The following is a 15,250-nucleotide window of genomic DNA, read 5'->3' on the forward strand; positions in this document are numbered from 1 at the left end:
ACTGGTTGATTCCTTTACTCTTAGATTATTCGTGACTCCTTGTGTGTCTTTTCGTCTCTTTTAGATGATCTTCCTTTTGGTTTTTACCCCTGATTTTCTTATTTTTAAAAATCACCTCTTGATTCTTCCTCCTTTGGCTCCCTCTCTTTTTACGTATTGAGTTTGGGAACTTTGGCAAAGATCCCCTAATTAAAAAGCCAAAAACAATGAGAAAGTTTGGGGGAAACCATTCTTCAGGGCAATTCCCAGTGTGATAAGTTTACAGTTCTCTAATCCTCTTTTTTTTTTATAAGGTACTTTTTATGTTGTTTTTTTGACTAAGAGATGCACAAGGGCAGAGGTTTTTTTGCTTAGATTTCTTCAGTGACTTTTTAAAGTAGAAGCTTAAGATCTTGTAGGAGATCTTAAGGAGATATAATGGCACTTGGACAGGTAAGTGTCATATGAGCCACAGGCATTTGAATTTTTCAGGTTGTTTTTTAAGCTTTGCTGCTAGATTAGCAGATATATCTGTAGCTAAATTCTTGTATTTTTTTGATGTCACCAGACTTCTCAAGCCTGGTACCCTGTGCCAGTTCTGCCAAGTTCTTGCTGTGTTCTACAGGGTCCATGACATGAGTAGTGTTGGATCTGTTCTTCTCCTGGTGCAAACGGATGAGAGAGAAAGCAGAGATCAAAAATAGGGGAATGATTTGAGCTTTTGTTCCTGTCCCAGGATGGGAGACAGGCAGATGGACAGAGCTGGAAGTTCTGGGGAAATGAATAAGGGAAATGCAGAGGAAATCCAAGTGCAGTGGAAATATTTCTGCAGGCCAGCAGCTGGAACTGGGTGCACACACCTGTGCCCTGGTGCAAAGGTGCATCCTGTGGGATTAGCACCTTTTACCCACTGGAATATTGTATTTCAGGTGCATAGCTTTTACAGGCATGGAAAGTAAAGCTTCTGTTCGTTATTTACATCTTCATTTTTGTGTTTGGGTTGTTTGTTTGATTTTTTTTTAACGTTTGCAAGAGAAGCGAAGTGCTTTCCTCAGTACCTTTGTGGGTGCTGCTTGGTGGTTAAAATCTGGGGGTCATGCTGGCTTTTGAAGGCTGTGATTCAGTCGAGCTGGATGGGAATAAAATTCAAATCTGTTCCTTTCACACAGCATGGACACATGATTTTTCTGTAACCCCAGGCAAATATTTTGGTTTGGAGGGGAATCACTATAACCATGAGGTGAGATTAATTCCAACCCCATTTAAAGCATGTGGGTGGCAGAGGTCACAGAAACATCAACTGAAACTTACTTGTCAACTGAAACAATGTTGTTATATGTTTTTAAAATCCTTTTATAAACTGCTGGTTTTTTAGAGTGACATTTTCAAAGCACTTCTGGAAGCATAGTCAGGAGTTGTTAACAGTCTTAATACCGGTATGTTAAACTCCTTCTTTACATTAACACAAGGGCGAAATAAATTTTCCAGTGTGATTAATTATAGGACTATATCAGAATGTTTCTTGTTAAAATGGCAAACAGTGTTGTAAACGTGCAGTTATTTTAAACGTTGCTTGTAATTATGTGACACTGAAGGGCTTTGCATTGAGTTAAAATTTGGATTTTAATTTTTGCCTCCTATTCTTTCCATTCCCAAACACAGGACCTCTGATGAACCTTCTGGAGCTTCTCAGCAGAGACTATTCTCCTCTCTTCATTGAAACATGCACTGTCCAGCTGTGAAACATTGCAAGGTTTATTTTTGCTGACAGGAAACACTTTCAAGTATCGGTAAGCTCTCAGCATTTCAAAGATATTTTTGTCATGTGGTGTAGGAAAGAGAAAGGGGACCTGGAGAGAAGGTTGTTAGGAGAGCTGAAACTTCCTCATAAAACTTAACAATTATAACAAAGGCTCATTTAGAAATCTTGGTCATCTGCAAAAGTTGGAGAAATACCTGTGGTTGTTCTGCTCCTTCCTTGTGGCAGAGGTGCCTCCATCCATCACAGTCCCTCAGTTCTCATCTGTTTGATCACAACAGGGAAACAGGTGCACAGCTCCAAGCAAAGAGGAAAAGTGCAGGGCTCAGCTTTGCCGTTTTTACCAATCTGTTCTGGCTCTTTTTGTGCGCTGGGACAGGTGTGAGTGAGAGTTTTAACAGTAACAGCCCCATGTCTAAGTAGAAATACATACACCTTGTTACACTTTGCTAACAAAGTAGTTTCCCGCATGGCTGGGTTGGTCTGGCTCCCTCACTTCACCACTTTATTTTTTCTTAACTGTCCAAATAACTGCACTAAGAGGAGCTCGCCAAAACAATTGCTATGGAGAAGCAATCAGAAATAGAGAAAGGCAAGACTTGGCAGTCCAGAATAGAAACAGAGAACAAAGTCACTGGTGTTTGCTTCAATTGGGTCATATTTGTTTTCAAGATTTTCAGTTCTGCTGTTTGCCATAAGAATGCTTGGATTTTCCTAATTACTTTGTTTGTTTATTAGATATTTTATTTCACCTTCTATAATGGCATTAATTTGTGTTGGAAAAGCTTCCTTAACTTTTATCTTCTGATGTTTCCTTTCACAATCTGTTACTACAGAAGGTCAGTCTTGAAATCACCAGTATTGATTTATAGCTTATTTTCATTAAGAGAGGTAGTGTGTGTATTGAAGATGTTTGAAATGCAGAGATCAAAAATGACTTTATTATGGCTAACAATATGAAGTTTTGAATAAAGTAGACTCAGAAGTGTTAGATTTTAAGTTAGATGTTGCTATTCTGAAGAAAAGAAATTCTGTTTTATACAAGAAAAATAAGTGTCTAAGATGATAGTTTTAGTGGATGTGTCCTCACAGACAAAACCCTTGGTGTAGTTGAACTATTCCTACTCCTTGTGCCTTGCAACCATAAACACTCAGGTTTTCTCTGAGAAGCCTGTCTGTAAATGTGGCTTACTATACCTAAATATCTGTATTTTACAAAAACTTTACAAATCTTGAGATTGTTTGGTCTCTTTCCAGTGGATGGTGTCAGCCACTAGAAACTGGCAGCCAAACATTTCAAGAGTAAATTCTCCTGAGAGTTCCACTGCAAATTTCTTTCAGGAGCTGTACTGGTAGCTTTTAAAGCTCAGTATTTTGTAGGTCAGATAAGGTGAGTGTCTTTAAAGAGTCATTAAAGTGAGAATGTTTTGAAAAGCTCCCAAACAGGAAACCCTGTTGTTCAAGAGTCTGATTGAAGTTTTAGTAGCTAAAATTAGACCTTTTTGTTCCCATACCTTTAAGAAGTAACTCTTGTTTACATTATTACAAAGTAGTAGCCAGGCTTTAATTCATTTCAATGTATTGATATGCTTGGAGTTGACTTTTTTGGAATTCATTAAGTCACAAGTAAGGATGTCATAACTGTGAGTTAGGAGGGAAAGGAGTTTAAAACATTTCACTGTTAGTTTATTGCTAATAATTTCTTCTGGTTTTGTTTTTTGTCATAGTTCTGTCTTTCTCCAAGAGTTCACACCAGTGCTGTCAGAAGGTCACAAACAGGGCACTACCTGTGCTGCCCTGGGGCTGTTGATGTCCTCAGCTGTTGTAGGAGAAACACTAGACCTGGAACCCAGTTTGTTACTGGTAAGAACTAATTGTCTTGAATTTCATTTGTTTATTTATTCAATATTGCAGTTTGCATGTTTTCATTAGCTAAATCTGCAAAAATCACTTGTTACTCTTAATAACAATATAGCAAAATATGCATATCTGGTCTTTTCTTTTAAAAACTGTAAAGTTAAAAATTTTTAACTTTACAGTTTTTAAATTTTGAATTCTAATTACCCTCCTCCCAAAATGTGGAGGACAGCAGTTTTCACTTACCTCTCATATTCAGTCCTGGTTTTCTCTTGAAATTCTTCATGTGCTGTCAGAGCTAATGAAGGTTAATAAATGGATTTTTCTATGAAATCCTGTGTTTTGATTGCCTTTTTTTGCTGCCTAGCTCCTGCACATTGGCTGACCCATAACTTCAGGTGAATAGTTTGACAAGTGAAAGGCCACAGCCAAGTCTCTGGTTTAAAGTTTTGGAGTCGAGTGAAATGTTTAATGATGACTCCCTGCTATTTTAAGTTGTGCTGTTGGAGTTAGATTTTCCTTGTTCTTGTTTGGACTGTGGAAACAGAGCTTTAATGGATGGTGAAATGCTGGAAGTGTGCAGTGTTCTACTCTGCTGTTTGAACTTTACTCATGGACTTTCTGGATTGTGTCTGCTACAGATTCTAAACAGAGATGTTGTTTTAATGTTCTCTGTGATGGGGCAATGTTGGCTTGAAGTTGGAGAAATTTTAGTGAGTCAGACCAATGTTAAACAATTTATGTAGGGACTTGGGGCTCTTTTTGCCCTGCAATCACAATTCAGTGGGGATATCAAATTTGGTAATGAAAACGGAATTAGTATTTTTCTTTACATTTATTGAAAATCATGTGCCTCCCAAATCCCTGCCCTTTCTGTACTTCTATAGTTCTCAAGCTGAATGGTGAAACTTTTATTTTCTTCCTGTGAGTCCCAGCCCATGAGCCCCTGCACTGCTGGGCTGCAGTTAAATGTTCCCATCCCTGCTCATCAGGGAGAAGTGCTGCTCCTTGTTTGCATGAAACCCTGAGCCCTGAGTGACCCCTCTGGCTCAAGGGTCTGGTTTGATCTATTTACAACCATCTGCCTCTTTCTCCTCCAGTTCAGAGTTGTGGTTGGAATGACCAACTTAAAACAAGGGATGATTGGTTTCAGGAATCAGAATAGGGTAAAAGAAGTTGTTTTTTGGCAACTGTTCATTTTTGTAAGCTGTTACTTATATCTGTTTTGGACAAAGATGATCATATGAGTATAATTTGGTGTTACATAGTATCAAGAAATTAAAACTCTTTCAGAATTATGTGCTGCTGTTCCTCAAACACAGGTGTGAGAAAACACTGCTGCTGTGGAAATTTGTGCTTGTGAAGCTCCTGAGCAGTGCCTTTGCAGAGAGTTACCATCCATGAAGATTCTGAGTCTTCTCTTTCTCTCCTTTACTGTTCTTTTCAGTTCCTAAGGGGTTTTGTTCTCCATTCTTTTCAGCACAGGGCAGATGGAGAGTAGGAATCCTGTGCATTTCTGTTGTCTTTAACTGGATAAGAGTGAAACTTGCATGCACACAGTGTCTTGTTGTGCAAGGAAGCATTTCAAACCCAATCTCACCTTACAGAGCTCCTTTGCAGAGGAATTTTAAAAATGTTGGAATGTCTTGGGAGTGGAAACATGGACAGGACACAGGGGAAGCAGAGAAGTGGGGTGTGTTTGTTGGGTTTTTGTGTAATAAAGCATTGGAGTGAATTGGAGTTCTTCCTTATTCTGTTTTTACTTTTCTCTGAAGGGAGAGGGGGGAGGAAACAACACATTTTTGGTTAAATTCCAGTTGGCATGTTTTCTCTAGGGAGCAGAGTGGTGGAGGAGTGCGCTAGTGAGCATTTTGGTGCTCTTTACCTTAAGTCCTTGCTTTTAGTGTAGAAACATGCTGAGAAAGTTGATATAGATGAAATGCCATGTAGTTTAAATCTTCAGTTCATTTACATTCTCATAAAAGAAAAAGGAACTAACCAAACAAATCCTAACAACAGCAATCCCCCCCCCCCAAAAAAAAAAAATTCAACCAAGAAAACAAACCTCCAGGACTTTTTTTTTCCCCTGTTTTCTTTCTGAGGGAAGGAAGTTTATTTTTGTCCCCACTATTTCCCAGGAGACTGCTCTGTAGAGGATTTTGTGTGCAATTCATTTGTCATCTGTGACTTTTTGTCAAAATGTAAGTAATGTACTGAGATTTAGCTGCAACAAATTTGTTCCCCCTAATTTTAGTGACGTTAAGATTTTGGTTAGGAGACTCATTCCTGGGCTGAGAAATTTGCCAATAAATAAATATTTACTCTTCTTAAAACCTTTCCAATGGGAAGTGAAGTGTGATTTAGACTCTTACTGTGCCATCAGGTGCTATTTTCATGTTTAAATAACTGCACTGACAGTGCAAAATAAACGACTTTCATAGGTTCACTCTAGCTAGGGTTAAAGATTGGATAAATTATTTATGCTTACTTCAAGACCAGGGTTTTCTGATATGAGAAATAAAAGCAATCCTGTATCATTACAGAAGTTTGCATGAAAGTGACTCTTAAGTCTGCTCACTTTGTGTTCTTCTTGCTGTTAAGTGCCATGGTTTGGTTTGGGACATTTTTTTTTTTTGTTTGGTTATTTTTGGAGAAGTAATAGACTTGAATTACTGTACTGCCTGTGAACTGGCTTATGAGGAAAACCTGATCTGCTACAATTTTATTTTGTGGAAAATCTACAGCTGAACCTTCCTAGTTCATTGGCTTCCTGGAAAGTTTTGTTGTGGCCATGTGGCCTAAAGAATTCTGGTAGATGCTCAACTTTTAAAGCCTTCATGTACTAAAAAGACCTGAGATAAACCAGAAAATACATCATTAATCTTTGAGGTCTTTTTCTAAGAAATCTCCAGTTTATTCCATCTTCACTGTGCTTCTACAGAAGTTTGAAGGGTACAGCTTTTCTGAAGTAATCTTTCCACAACATTTTTAAGTGGAAATAAATATCCTTACCAAGGAAAGGAAAAAAAAAGAAAAACAAACCATCAACAAGCCACAAAACAGCATGTGAAATTGGAACACAAGAACAGGGTTTTAAAGCTTCCTGAATTTTTAACTACTAGCAAATTGCCTTAAATTTAACTTGGATTAATTCCCTGGTGATCCTTGACATTAAACGGATGTTCTGGTTTGACATGGGTAGACAGAAAACTAATTAATTCCTCTGAATTTGAGGCATATATAATTTTCTCCCCTAAAGACCTCTTGTTTAAAAGGTACAATGCTGTGGCAGATGTTGGATATGGAGTGATGGGTGTGAGGGAGCAGACCTTGTGACAGAGGAAGATCAAGACATCTACAGTAATAATTCCTGATTTGGAAACTGTTACATTTTATTGATTACACTGAACACGGGAGTATCCACCTCACTGCTTGCTTGAAGGAGCTGTAATGTGCCCACTTCAGTGGTCAGAAGGGAGTCTTGCAGAGATTTTTGTGTCCTTGTGTTTAGTAAAAATACCCTGGTAACTTTTCTCTGACCTTATCTTCTATTTCCTAAAGAGATGAGCAAGAGCTCCATCCATCCATCCATCCATCCATCCATCCATCCATCCATCCATCCATCCATCCATCCATCCATCCATCCATCCATCCATCCATCCATCCATCCATCATCAGTGCCTGAACCTCAAACTGTTCCAGTCTAAACCAAAAGTAGCAGGAGACATATTTGAAATTCTGTATTTCTGCCACAGGCAGCTTAAAAAAGGACAAGATGTATCTGAAGCGGATTGTTATCAGTGGGAGGGAGACCTGACCCAATGAACTAAACTGAATAAATGTATGAGATAGCCAAGAAATAAAATCTCAAGGAATTGATACAATTTCCAGTTGAAGAAGGCAAAATGTGCAATAAATTCACAAGAGCAAGTGGAGACATTGACAAATCTGTATGAAATTGAGGAAGAGAAAATTATCCTTGCAGGAGATTTCCTGTCCCTCCTGCCCACAGTTCCAGGGAGTTTGTGTCTTGGAATATGGATTTTAATATCCATGAAGGAACAGTGAAAGGAAATGCCATACCCAGAACATTCTGACCCTTTCCTCAGTGTGGGCTCTGAGGTTTTCTTCCATCTTCCCATGAATTGTGTGGATATGGCAGCTGTTGGAGACACGACTGCTGATGGACAGCTCACTTTATCCTGTGTGGCAATTCATATTTCCTGAGGGGACTAAGCTGACTCTTCAACTCCTAAAAGTAGATGCAGTAGTGGTTTCTGGAATAAAGACAAAACTGAACTGTCACTCTGCCTTAAGAGGTGGCTCTTTCCAACATGGACATGTTGGGAAGTGCTGGCAGCCACCTCCAGAGCCTGGCTTAGAGAGATGCTGTGCTGGCTGGTGCCATCACAACCTTTTCAGGCCAAACACCTGAAAATTAATTTGTTTTTCTTTCCATACTCCCCAGCCCTCATTCTTGGTTTGATTTTCATCGATTTATTTTGTTTATTTGAGACAGAGATGGTGTCTGGGTGAGGATTTGGTTTGAGGTCTCTGGGCAGATTTCTGTGGTAAATAGGTGTGTGCAGCTGCACTGGTATTGACCTCTTTCAGTTCAATAAAAAAAAAAAAAAAAGAAAAGATTGGCTTCTCTGCGCATTCTGTGCTTAATTCTGCAGAAAAGCTGCATGGTTTGAAGTGGATGAACACAGTTCAGCCTGCCTGTGTTGCAGGAAGAAGGTCCTTCCTCTCTAGAGGGAAGCAAACATTTCTCAATGATCAGGCACTAGCTGGCCTTGCAAATTAGGATTTTTGGGGCTGCAGAGAGGCAGCTCCATCCTTGCAGAATTGGAGATCTTGGAGCAGCCTTGCATAACTTGAACTTTTGAATCATCAGGTGTCTCTCTAGGAGAAGGTCCCACCTCACGGATGTTCTGTGGGCTGGGAGGTGCTTTTCCAGCCCACAGTGACTAAACTGCAGCTATTTTACTCCTGCCAATGATAATAATAGCACAGGGTAGGGGAAGGGGGCAGGGTACTTGTGGATCTGTGTTCCACAGCCCAGGAAACACACTTGAATGTGCCAAGGAAACTTCCTGAATCACGGCTGGGCTGCCCACTGCTGCGAGCCAGTGGGAGCAGATGGTGCTGAGTTTGTGTGTGAGCTCTGTGCGTGTTGGAAAGGTGCTCCAGGCTGGAAACTCCTCCTTAAAGCCAGTGCTAACCCTGAACCATGTGTGCTTTAAGGCTCAGCGGTTTTGTTTTTATAAGTAACAACCAGTAGCCTAAACCCAGGCTTCTGATGAGTGTGCCTGCACATAATAACATTTGGGACTGGGTCCAGTTTTACGGTTGTGTGTTGACATGTGGACACTAATATCAATTTTACAGTTGGGACTTTTTATACTGGAACAAGTTTTAAGCTTCTGAGAGAAAGAAGCTTCACCTTGGTGCTCTTAAATAGTTGGACTATTAAACCACTGTTCCGTGGTAGATAAATCTGTATAGCAAGTTCCAAAAAAAGTGGTATAAGCTAGAGAAAATGGCAGAATTGAATGCCAGAGGACTTGTAAAGCTGTGGCATCAAAGGCAAATGTGGAGTTGCAAAGATAGTAACTGGAAAAAGTTCAATCTGAAAATCCTTGCCCTGCTGGTTACTGTCAGCATTTAGGACTTTTTTCTGTTCAGGAGTGTAAGAGGAGGATAATCTGGAGCATAACTTAGAAGATACCTTGCTGCTGGCACTAGCTAGCCTTTTATTTTGGCTAATACTGCCAAATTTTATTAAAGGTTATCAAATGCCTTGTGAATTTTTCTCAGCTTCATGTTGGTCATAAGGATCCTTTCTTTAGGTGATCATGAGAAGTTCTCTACTCAGTATCTGAGGGTGGCTATGGGGTAAACCTGGAGATGTAAAGCAAGGAACTAATAGGTTTATTGCAAAGTACTGCTTGTAAGTAGTTGAGCTTCAAATACCATTAATTTCATAGTTGTGATCTATTGCCAGTTTAGTTTGGGTGGGGACTTAAAACTTTTCTTGGATTTGCTTGTTGCTCTTGTGACTTTTAAACTATTTTTATAGCTCCTCCACGGGAGTATAACAAGGGAAGTGCTGGGTTCAATTGGCTCTTGCTGTTTGAGGATTTCAGCTCCTCTGTGTGCTACACACAATGCTTGTTCCCTCGAGAAAAATGTGTTACAGTGTGCCCCTCAGTAGGCTGTGGGCATCTGAGCATGGTTTCAAGTGCAGTATCTCTTTCAAAACCAGATTTCAACAAATTCACAGTTAAAACTGACAGCTGTTCTTCTCTGCTTACTTCAGATGGATTTTTTTTACAAGTTTGTAGTAATTTAAAGAAACATTTGCTCTGGGATGTTATGAGCCACTGGAGGATTGGCTTCAAATCTAGTCCTTTTTAATGTAAATTATTTGAAGTCTGGCCAAAGGAAGGTGCATTTTGTAATGAATGTGGAGGCATTGCAGGCAGTAGCTATATTTGTGGCACTCTTCCCAGATGAACCTGTTCCTTCTTTTGGTACAACCCGGGGTTTGTCTCAGCCTTGTCTTGGATTTTGTAATCCTATCATTTCCTTCCCCCTGCAGGACTTGTGGAAGAGGAAACATAAAGATCTCCAGATGAATAACCGAAAGGAAGATATGGAAATTGCTTCCCACTACCGTCACCTGCTGCGGGAGCTGAACGAGCAGAGGCAGCACGGGATCCTCTGCGACGTCTGCATCATCGTGGAGGGCAAGATCTTCAAGGCTCACAAAAACGTCCTCCTGGGCAGCAGCCGCTACTTCAAAACCCTTTACTGCCAGGTCCAGAAAACCTCAGACCAGGCCACAGTCACCCACCTGGACATTGTCACCGCCCAGGGCTTTAAGGCAATCATTGACTTCATGTACTCGGCACACCTGGCGCTGACCAGCAGGAACGTCATCGAGGTGATGTCAGCTGCCAGCTACCTGCAGATGACAGACATCGTGCAGGCCTGTCACAACTTCATCAAAGCAGCTCTGGACATAAGCATCAAGTCTGATGCCTCGGAGGACCTCGTTGATTATGAGCTGGGAGCCCCTTCCAGCAGCAGCACGGACGCTCTGATCTCAGCAGTGGTGGCTGGCAGGAGTATATCCCCATGGCTGGCTCGGAGAACCAGCCCCGCAAACTCCTCTGGGGACTCAGCCATTGCCAGCTGCCACGAGGGAGGGAGCAGTTATGGGAAAGAGGATCAAGAACCAAAACCAGACAGCCACGAAGACATTTCATCCCAGTCTCTCTGGGCTAGTGACATGGGCTATGGGTCTTTGCGTATCAAAGAGGAGCAGGTGTCCCCGTCCCACTACGGAGGGGGCGAGCTGCACTCTGCCAAGGATAGTGCAATACAGAGTGGGTTCTCAGAGCAAGGAGGGGGGGATGGCTGGCAGCCCACGGGCCGCAGGAAGAACAGGAAAAACAAAGAAACTGTCAGACATATAACACAGCAAGTGGAGGATGACAGCAGGACAAATTCTCCCGTGCTGCCCCTTTTACCTGCCTCAGGATGGCCATACAGCAGTCGAGACCCAAGTAAGTCATTCTTCCAGTTTTTGGGGATGAAAACGTTGAGTTAATTAGATCTGTGTATGGGATGATCTTATCAGCCTCTGAAATAGGAGCTTGCCAGAAATACAAAAATGTAAACTTGTGTTGTCAGCAATTCAGAAGCACTGAGCACTGTGTGGTTCAGTCAGGAGCCTCAGTGGAGGTTGGTTCTCCTGTAAAAGTGGTGGTTTTGTTTTGGCTTTGAACGACATGAATCACCCCAAAACCACCACTAAGTGTTGGAATTAATGAGAGAAAAGGTTAAAAGAATTTATTTTAGCAGGTGTGGACATAGATGTCAAGGTTGAAGAATTTTCCTTTCACTGTATATTGATGAGGTAATTACACCACACACGCAGGTGTAATTTAGTCTTACCGATAGCATCTTCAGAACTTCCTGATATTCAGGTGTCACTTTCTCTTGGGTAAGAAAACCACCATAGCTTCTTGCTGGTAATGGCAGGATAAGTGTTTAGTAACTCTCAAGAACAACATGTTTTTCTGAGGCATCACTATGGCTTCAAGTGTATTTTGATGTGTGACTGCTTGTGGTCTGAGACGAGTGGCTGCGTTTAAAGTGTGTAGCCAGCAAGAAAATTGTTTTCTTGACTTCCTTTGAATCTTCAGTAGTTATTTTTTTTGTCTCAAGATAACTGGCTCGTTTGATTCATTAATCTGTGACAGTAAATAGATTCAGGAATGCTTCTGGACTAGGAGTTTGGTGTTTTTTTCTAAGGACTTATGGGAGTGTTAGTAAACTCTCTCAAGCTGACTTCAAGAACTTAGTCTGTGCTGTGAGTTAGCCTGTGTTTCATTGCATACCAAGTCAGCCAGGAGAAGGGTGTGTGAGATTATAGACTTTTATGTTGCCAAATTTGGATTAAAAAAACAATACAAAGAGTACCAAAAGTCTTAAAAGTCTTTATGGGTTGAAAAAGGAGGTTGAAGTTGCTCACATACTGGAGTTTAAATGTGGTTTTCATTGAACAGTAACTCTGCAAATGTCTTGAGATTTATTATGTTTTATGGTTATCTGCTGCAGCAAGATAATTGCATGTAATTATTCTAATTAGCTGATGATAAAATCTAAACAACATCAGTTAGAAGAAAAATGCAAGATAATTTAAGGCAACAGTGATTTATGAAGAATCTCAATTTTTGCAATGCATGTATTTTATCCTTGTTTTGAGTGAAGACTCAGCATGCATTGCTTGGTCTCTGTTCTTATGCAACTATTTTTCATTTTTCACGGCATCCCATACAAACAGCTCCATGACTTGTGCTGTCTGAGGGATGTGGGTTTGGACAGGTACCTGCAGTGAACCAGACACGTTGGAGTGGCTGCAGAAAACAGAGCTGCAGTTCTGATCCTCTTGGAAAGCTGGGTGCAGACTGAGTATCTTTATGGAAAATAGTGCACAACAGCAGAGATTGTATTACTGGAAGCTGAATGAAACTTAGATTATTTAATTCCTAATTGTTAAGGAATTAAATTGCAGTGGCTGCTCTCAGATGAGAGGAAGATGGCTTGGGGGGTTGACTCAGCACAGTGCTGAGACAGCATGTCAGCAGGCACATCAAATTATTTGTTCCAAACCTTGCCTTAAAAGCATTTTCCCATAAAGGAGGTGGTTTTAGTGGTGGGAAAAGGGCAACTGGATGGTGGTGGCTGGGGGAAGAGTTTCAATATTCCAGCAATAGTGCTGGTAAAAGAAAAAAAAATGAGTGCCAAGACTTTTGCTGTCCAAAATGAACAGGTTTGGGGGCTGCCTGTGCTGGCAGTGGCAACTGGCAGAGAGCAGTGTGTCCATGAGGAACAAGGTGGGGGAGTGGAGACTGAGCTGCTCCTGGGCTCCCCAGATTGGCCATCTGGAGAGGTGAATGCAGGTGAAATTCTCATTTCTGCCCTGCTGGACTGGGAGGTTCCTCTGCGTTGTGGGGCCTGAAATTGTGAAATGGTGCATGAGGGCTTAGCAGCAGGGATTGTCTCTGCAAGCCCTGCCTGTGTTGTAGGTCAGGTTGTGATGTCTTTGGGGATTTTTTCAGTATGATTTCAAAGGATTTGAGATCCATACATGTTCAGTTTTGGTTAACCTGGGACACCTTGCCCACAGGCAGCCTCTCTCTCTTGGGTTGTGATAAACCTGTGGTTTGAGGGAAATCAAATGAGCACTCAGGTGAGGCTGCTGCTCTTTCCCTGTGAGGTAAAAGCAACCCTGCTACTCCAAAAACATTCCTGCAAGCAGTAGGGTCTTCTGGTCTTGCATGGGTATTTCCCATATCCAGCAGATGGGAGATTTTTTCCAGCAAACGTCATCTCCTGAGCTACAGGGTAGTGCTTAGGCTGGATTTTGGTACCTCAGATTCTTCCCTCTCCTGTTAGAATTCAGCAGTGCTGTAGGGGTGTTGCAGACTTGACTCCTAAGTGTGAAGAATAATTGATTTTCTTGTGTGCAAATGGGTAATGACACAGTGCAGACACTTGTAACAAGTATTTGGGCTGTGCTTAAATTTCAGCTTGAAGTTGTCTTTGATTTAGTCATGTCAGGTTTCATTTTTTAAAACAGACTTCATAGTCTGGGGCTCTCTTTTACCTCATTTATTTAGAAGTATCCCTATCAGCAATGTACACAGCTAAGATGGAAAGCTACTCACTCACCAGGGAAATGGGTGTTGATTGTTCTTTCAGAAGTAGCTGAGAGGAAAGAAAGTTACCTAGAACTCTCTGTTCTTTAAGGCTCGTTCACTTTTCTGATCCTATCAGTTATTTTAAGGTGCTGCTTGCTAAGGCTGAAAGTTCCTGCTGGGTTCACTGGGGTGGTTTACAAATGCCTCTCTACTGCTGGGCTGACACAGACATTGCATTCTGGAAATGCAGAAGCTGATTAAGGAGAATACTTCTTCAAAGCTCAGTCTTCCTCCTGAAATTGTGTAAGGTACTCTTTTGGTCTTGGTTGCAGACAGCACTGCATTTCAGCAGCATTTTGGAAGGGGAAACTTGCAAGTAACCATTGCATCGCCCTTTAAATACAGTGATTATTTGGGGCAGGATATTCACAGATGAAAAATCTATGGATTACTTCCTACTTCTCTATTATATATAGGATTGTTTAAGTCCTGTTACATTGCAAAGAAGAACATTGCAGTCTCTGAAACTTTGTTTTTGAAACAGCTCAGCTCATTCACACTCATCAGTGGTGAGTGTGAAAAACATTCTTATCAGTGGGAAAAACATTCTTATCAGTACAGGCAGGTGTATTAAAGTGTCCCAAATATTTAAGTAGACTATTTAAATACAAATCAATGATATCTCAAAAAAAGACACAGATTTTATTTAAATTGAAAGGGTAAGAAAATTCTTTGTGAATCCATTGATTTCCCATATGCTGGTGGGGTGCTGTTGAGAGTTTTGGAATCTGACAACATTGGAGATTAAAATAAAAAGGAGTGTCTGAGGTAATCTTATTAATGGTAATCTAACATAATGGAAATAGCAAGAGATTGTTAATGTCTGCCATGAAGATTGTCTTTTTCATCCAAGAAAAAATGATCAAATGGGATTTGCAGAATAATGCAAATGGAAGAATGAGGTGCAGGATTGGGGCTGTGATTCAGCTCTCAGTTTCTCAGGGCAGTTTCTCTTTGGGTCAGTCAAGCACAAAGCATGATGAGTACCATCTTTTCATGCTAGTCTCTATTTATTAATTTGGACTGTCTGTTTAGCATCAAACACATTAGATTTTGTCTTTCTCATCCTGTTTGGGTTGTTCAGGATGTCAGTCTGTCATTCCTTGTAGGAAACATTCATATAGATGTTTTCCTCATCAAACACATTAACTTGAAGCAGCAGTTCTCCAAAGTAAACCGAAGGATGGGCTTTTATAAATAATAACTTTCTTCATAATTGAGCCAAGAAGAATTTCCTCCATGGACTTGCCAGAAGAACAGGTCTGCCTTTTATTTTATGTCTTTTTCTTAAATTTTTGAGGTTTTCTAAAGAAACATGGTTTTTAGTTTTTGTTAGTTTTCATATCAAAGATGTTTATGAAATTCAGAAGTAGTCTTG

The 15,250-nt window shown here is 40.7% G+C and overlaps 1 protein-coding gene across 2 annotated transcripts in view; it reads left to right on the forward strand.

Annotated features, from left to right (window-relative positions):
• The window catches only part of ZBTB46 (zinc finger and BTB domain containing 46), a 47,787-nt gene that overhangs the window by 5,338 nt on the left and 27,199 nt on the right, over positions 1-15,250 (forward strand). For both annotated transcript variants that reach the window (XM_030963440.1, XM_030963439.1), the window contains exons 3-5: positions 1,642-1,769; positions 3,466-3,601; positions 10,200-11,169. In XM_030963440.1, coding sequence (XP_030819300.1) covers positions 3,548-3,601; positions 10,200-11,169 — 1,024 coding nt within the window. In that variant the 5' untranslated portion in view covers positions 1,642-1,769; positions 3,466-3,547. The remainder of the gene's footprint in view (positions 1-1,641; positions 1,770-3,465; positions 3,602-10,199; positions 11,170-15,250) is intronic.

Source organism: Camarhynchus parvulus, chromosome 20, assembly GCF_901933205.1.
Source record: "Camarhynchus parvulus chromosome 20, STF_HiC, whole genome shotgun sequence".
Taxonomy (NCBI): Eukaryota; Metazoa; Chordata; class Aves; order Passeriformes; family Thraupidae; genus Camarhynchus; species Camarhynchus parvulus.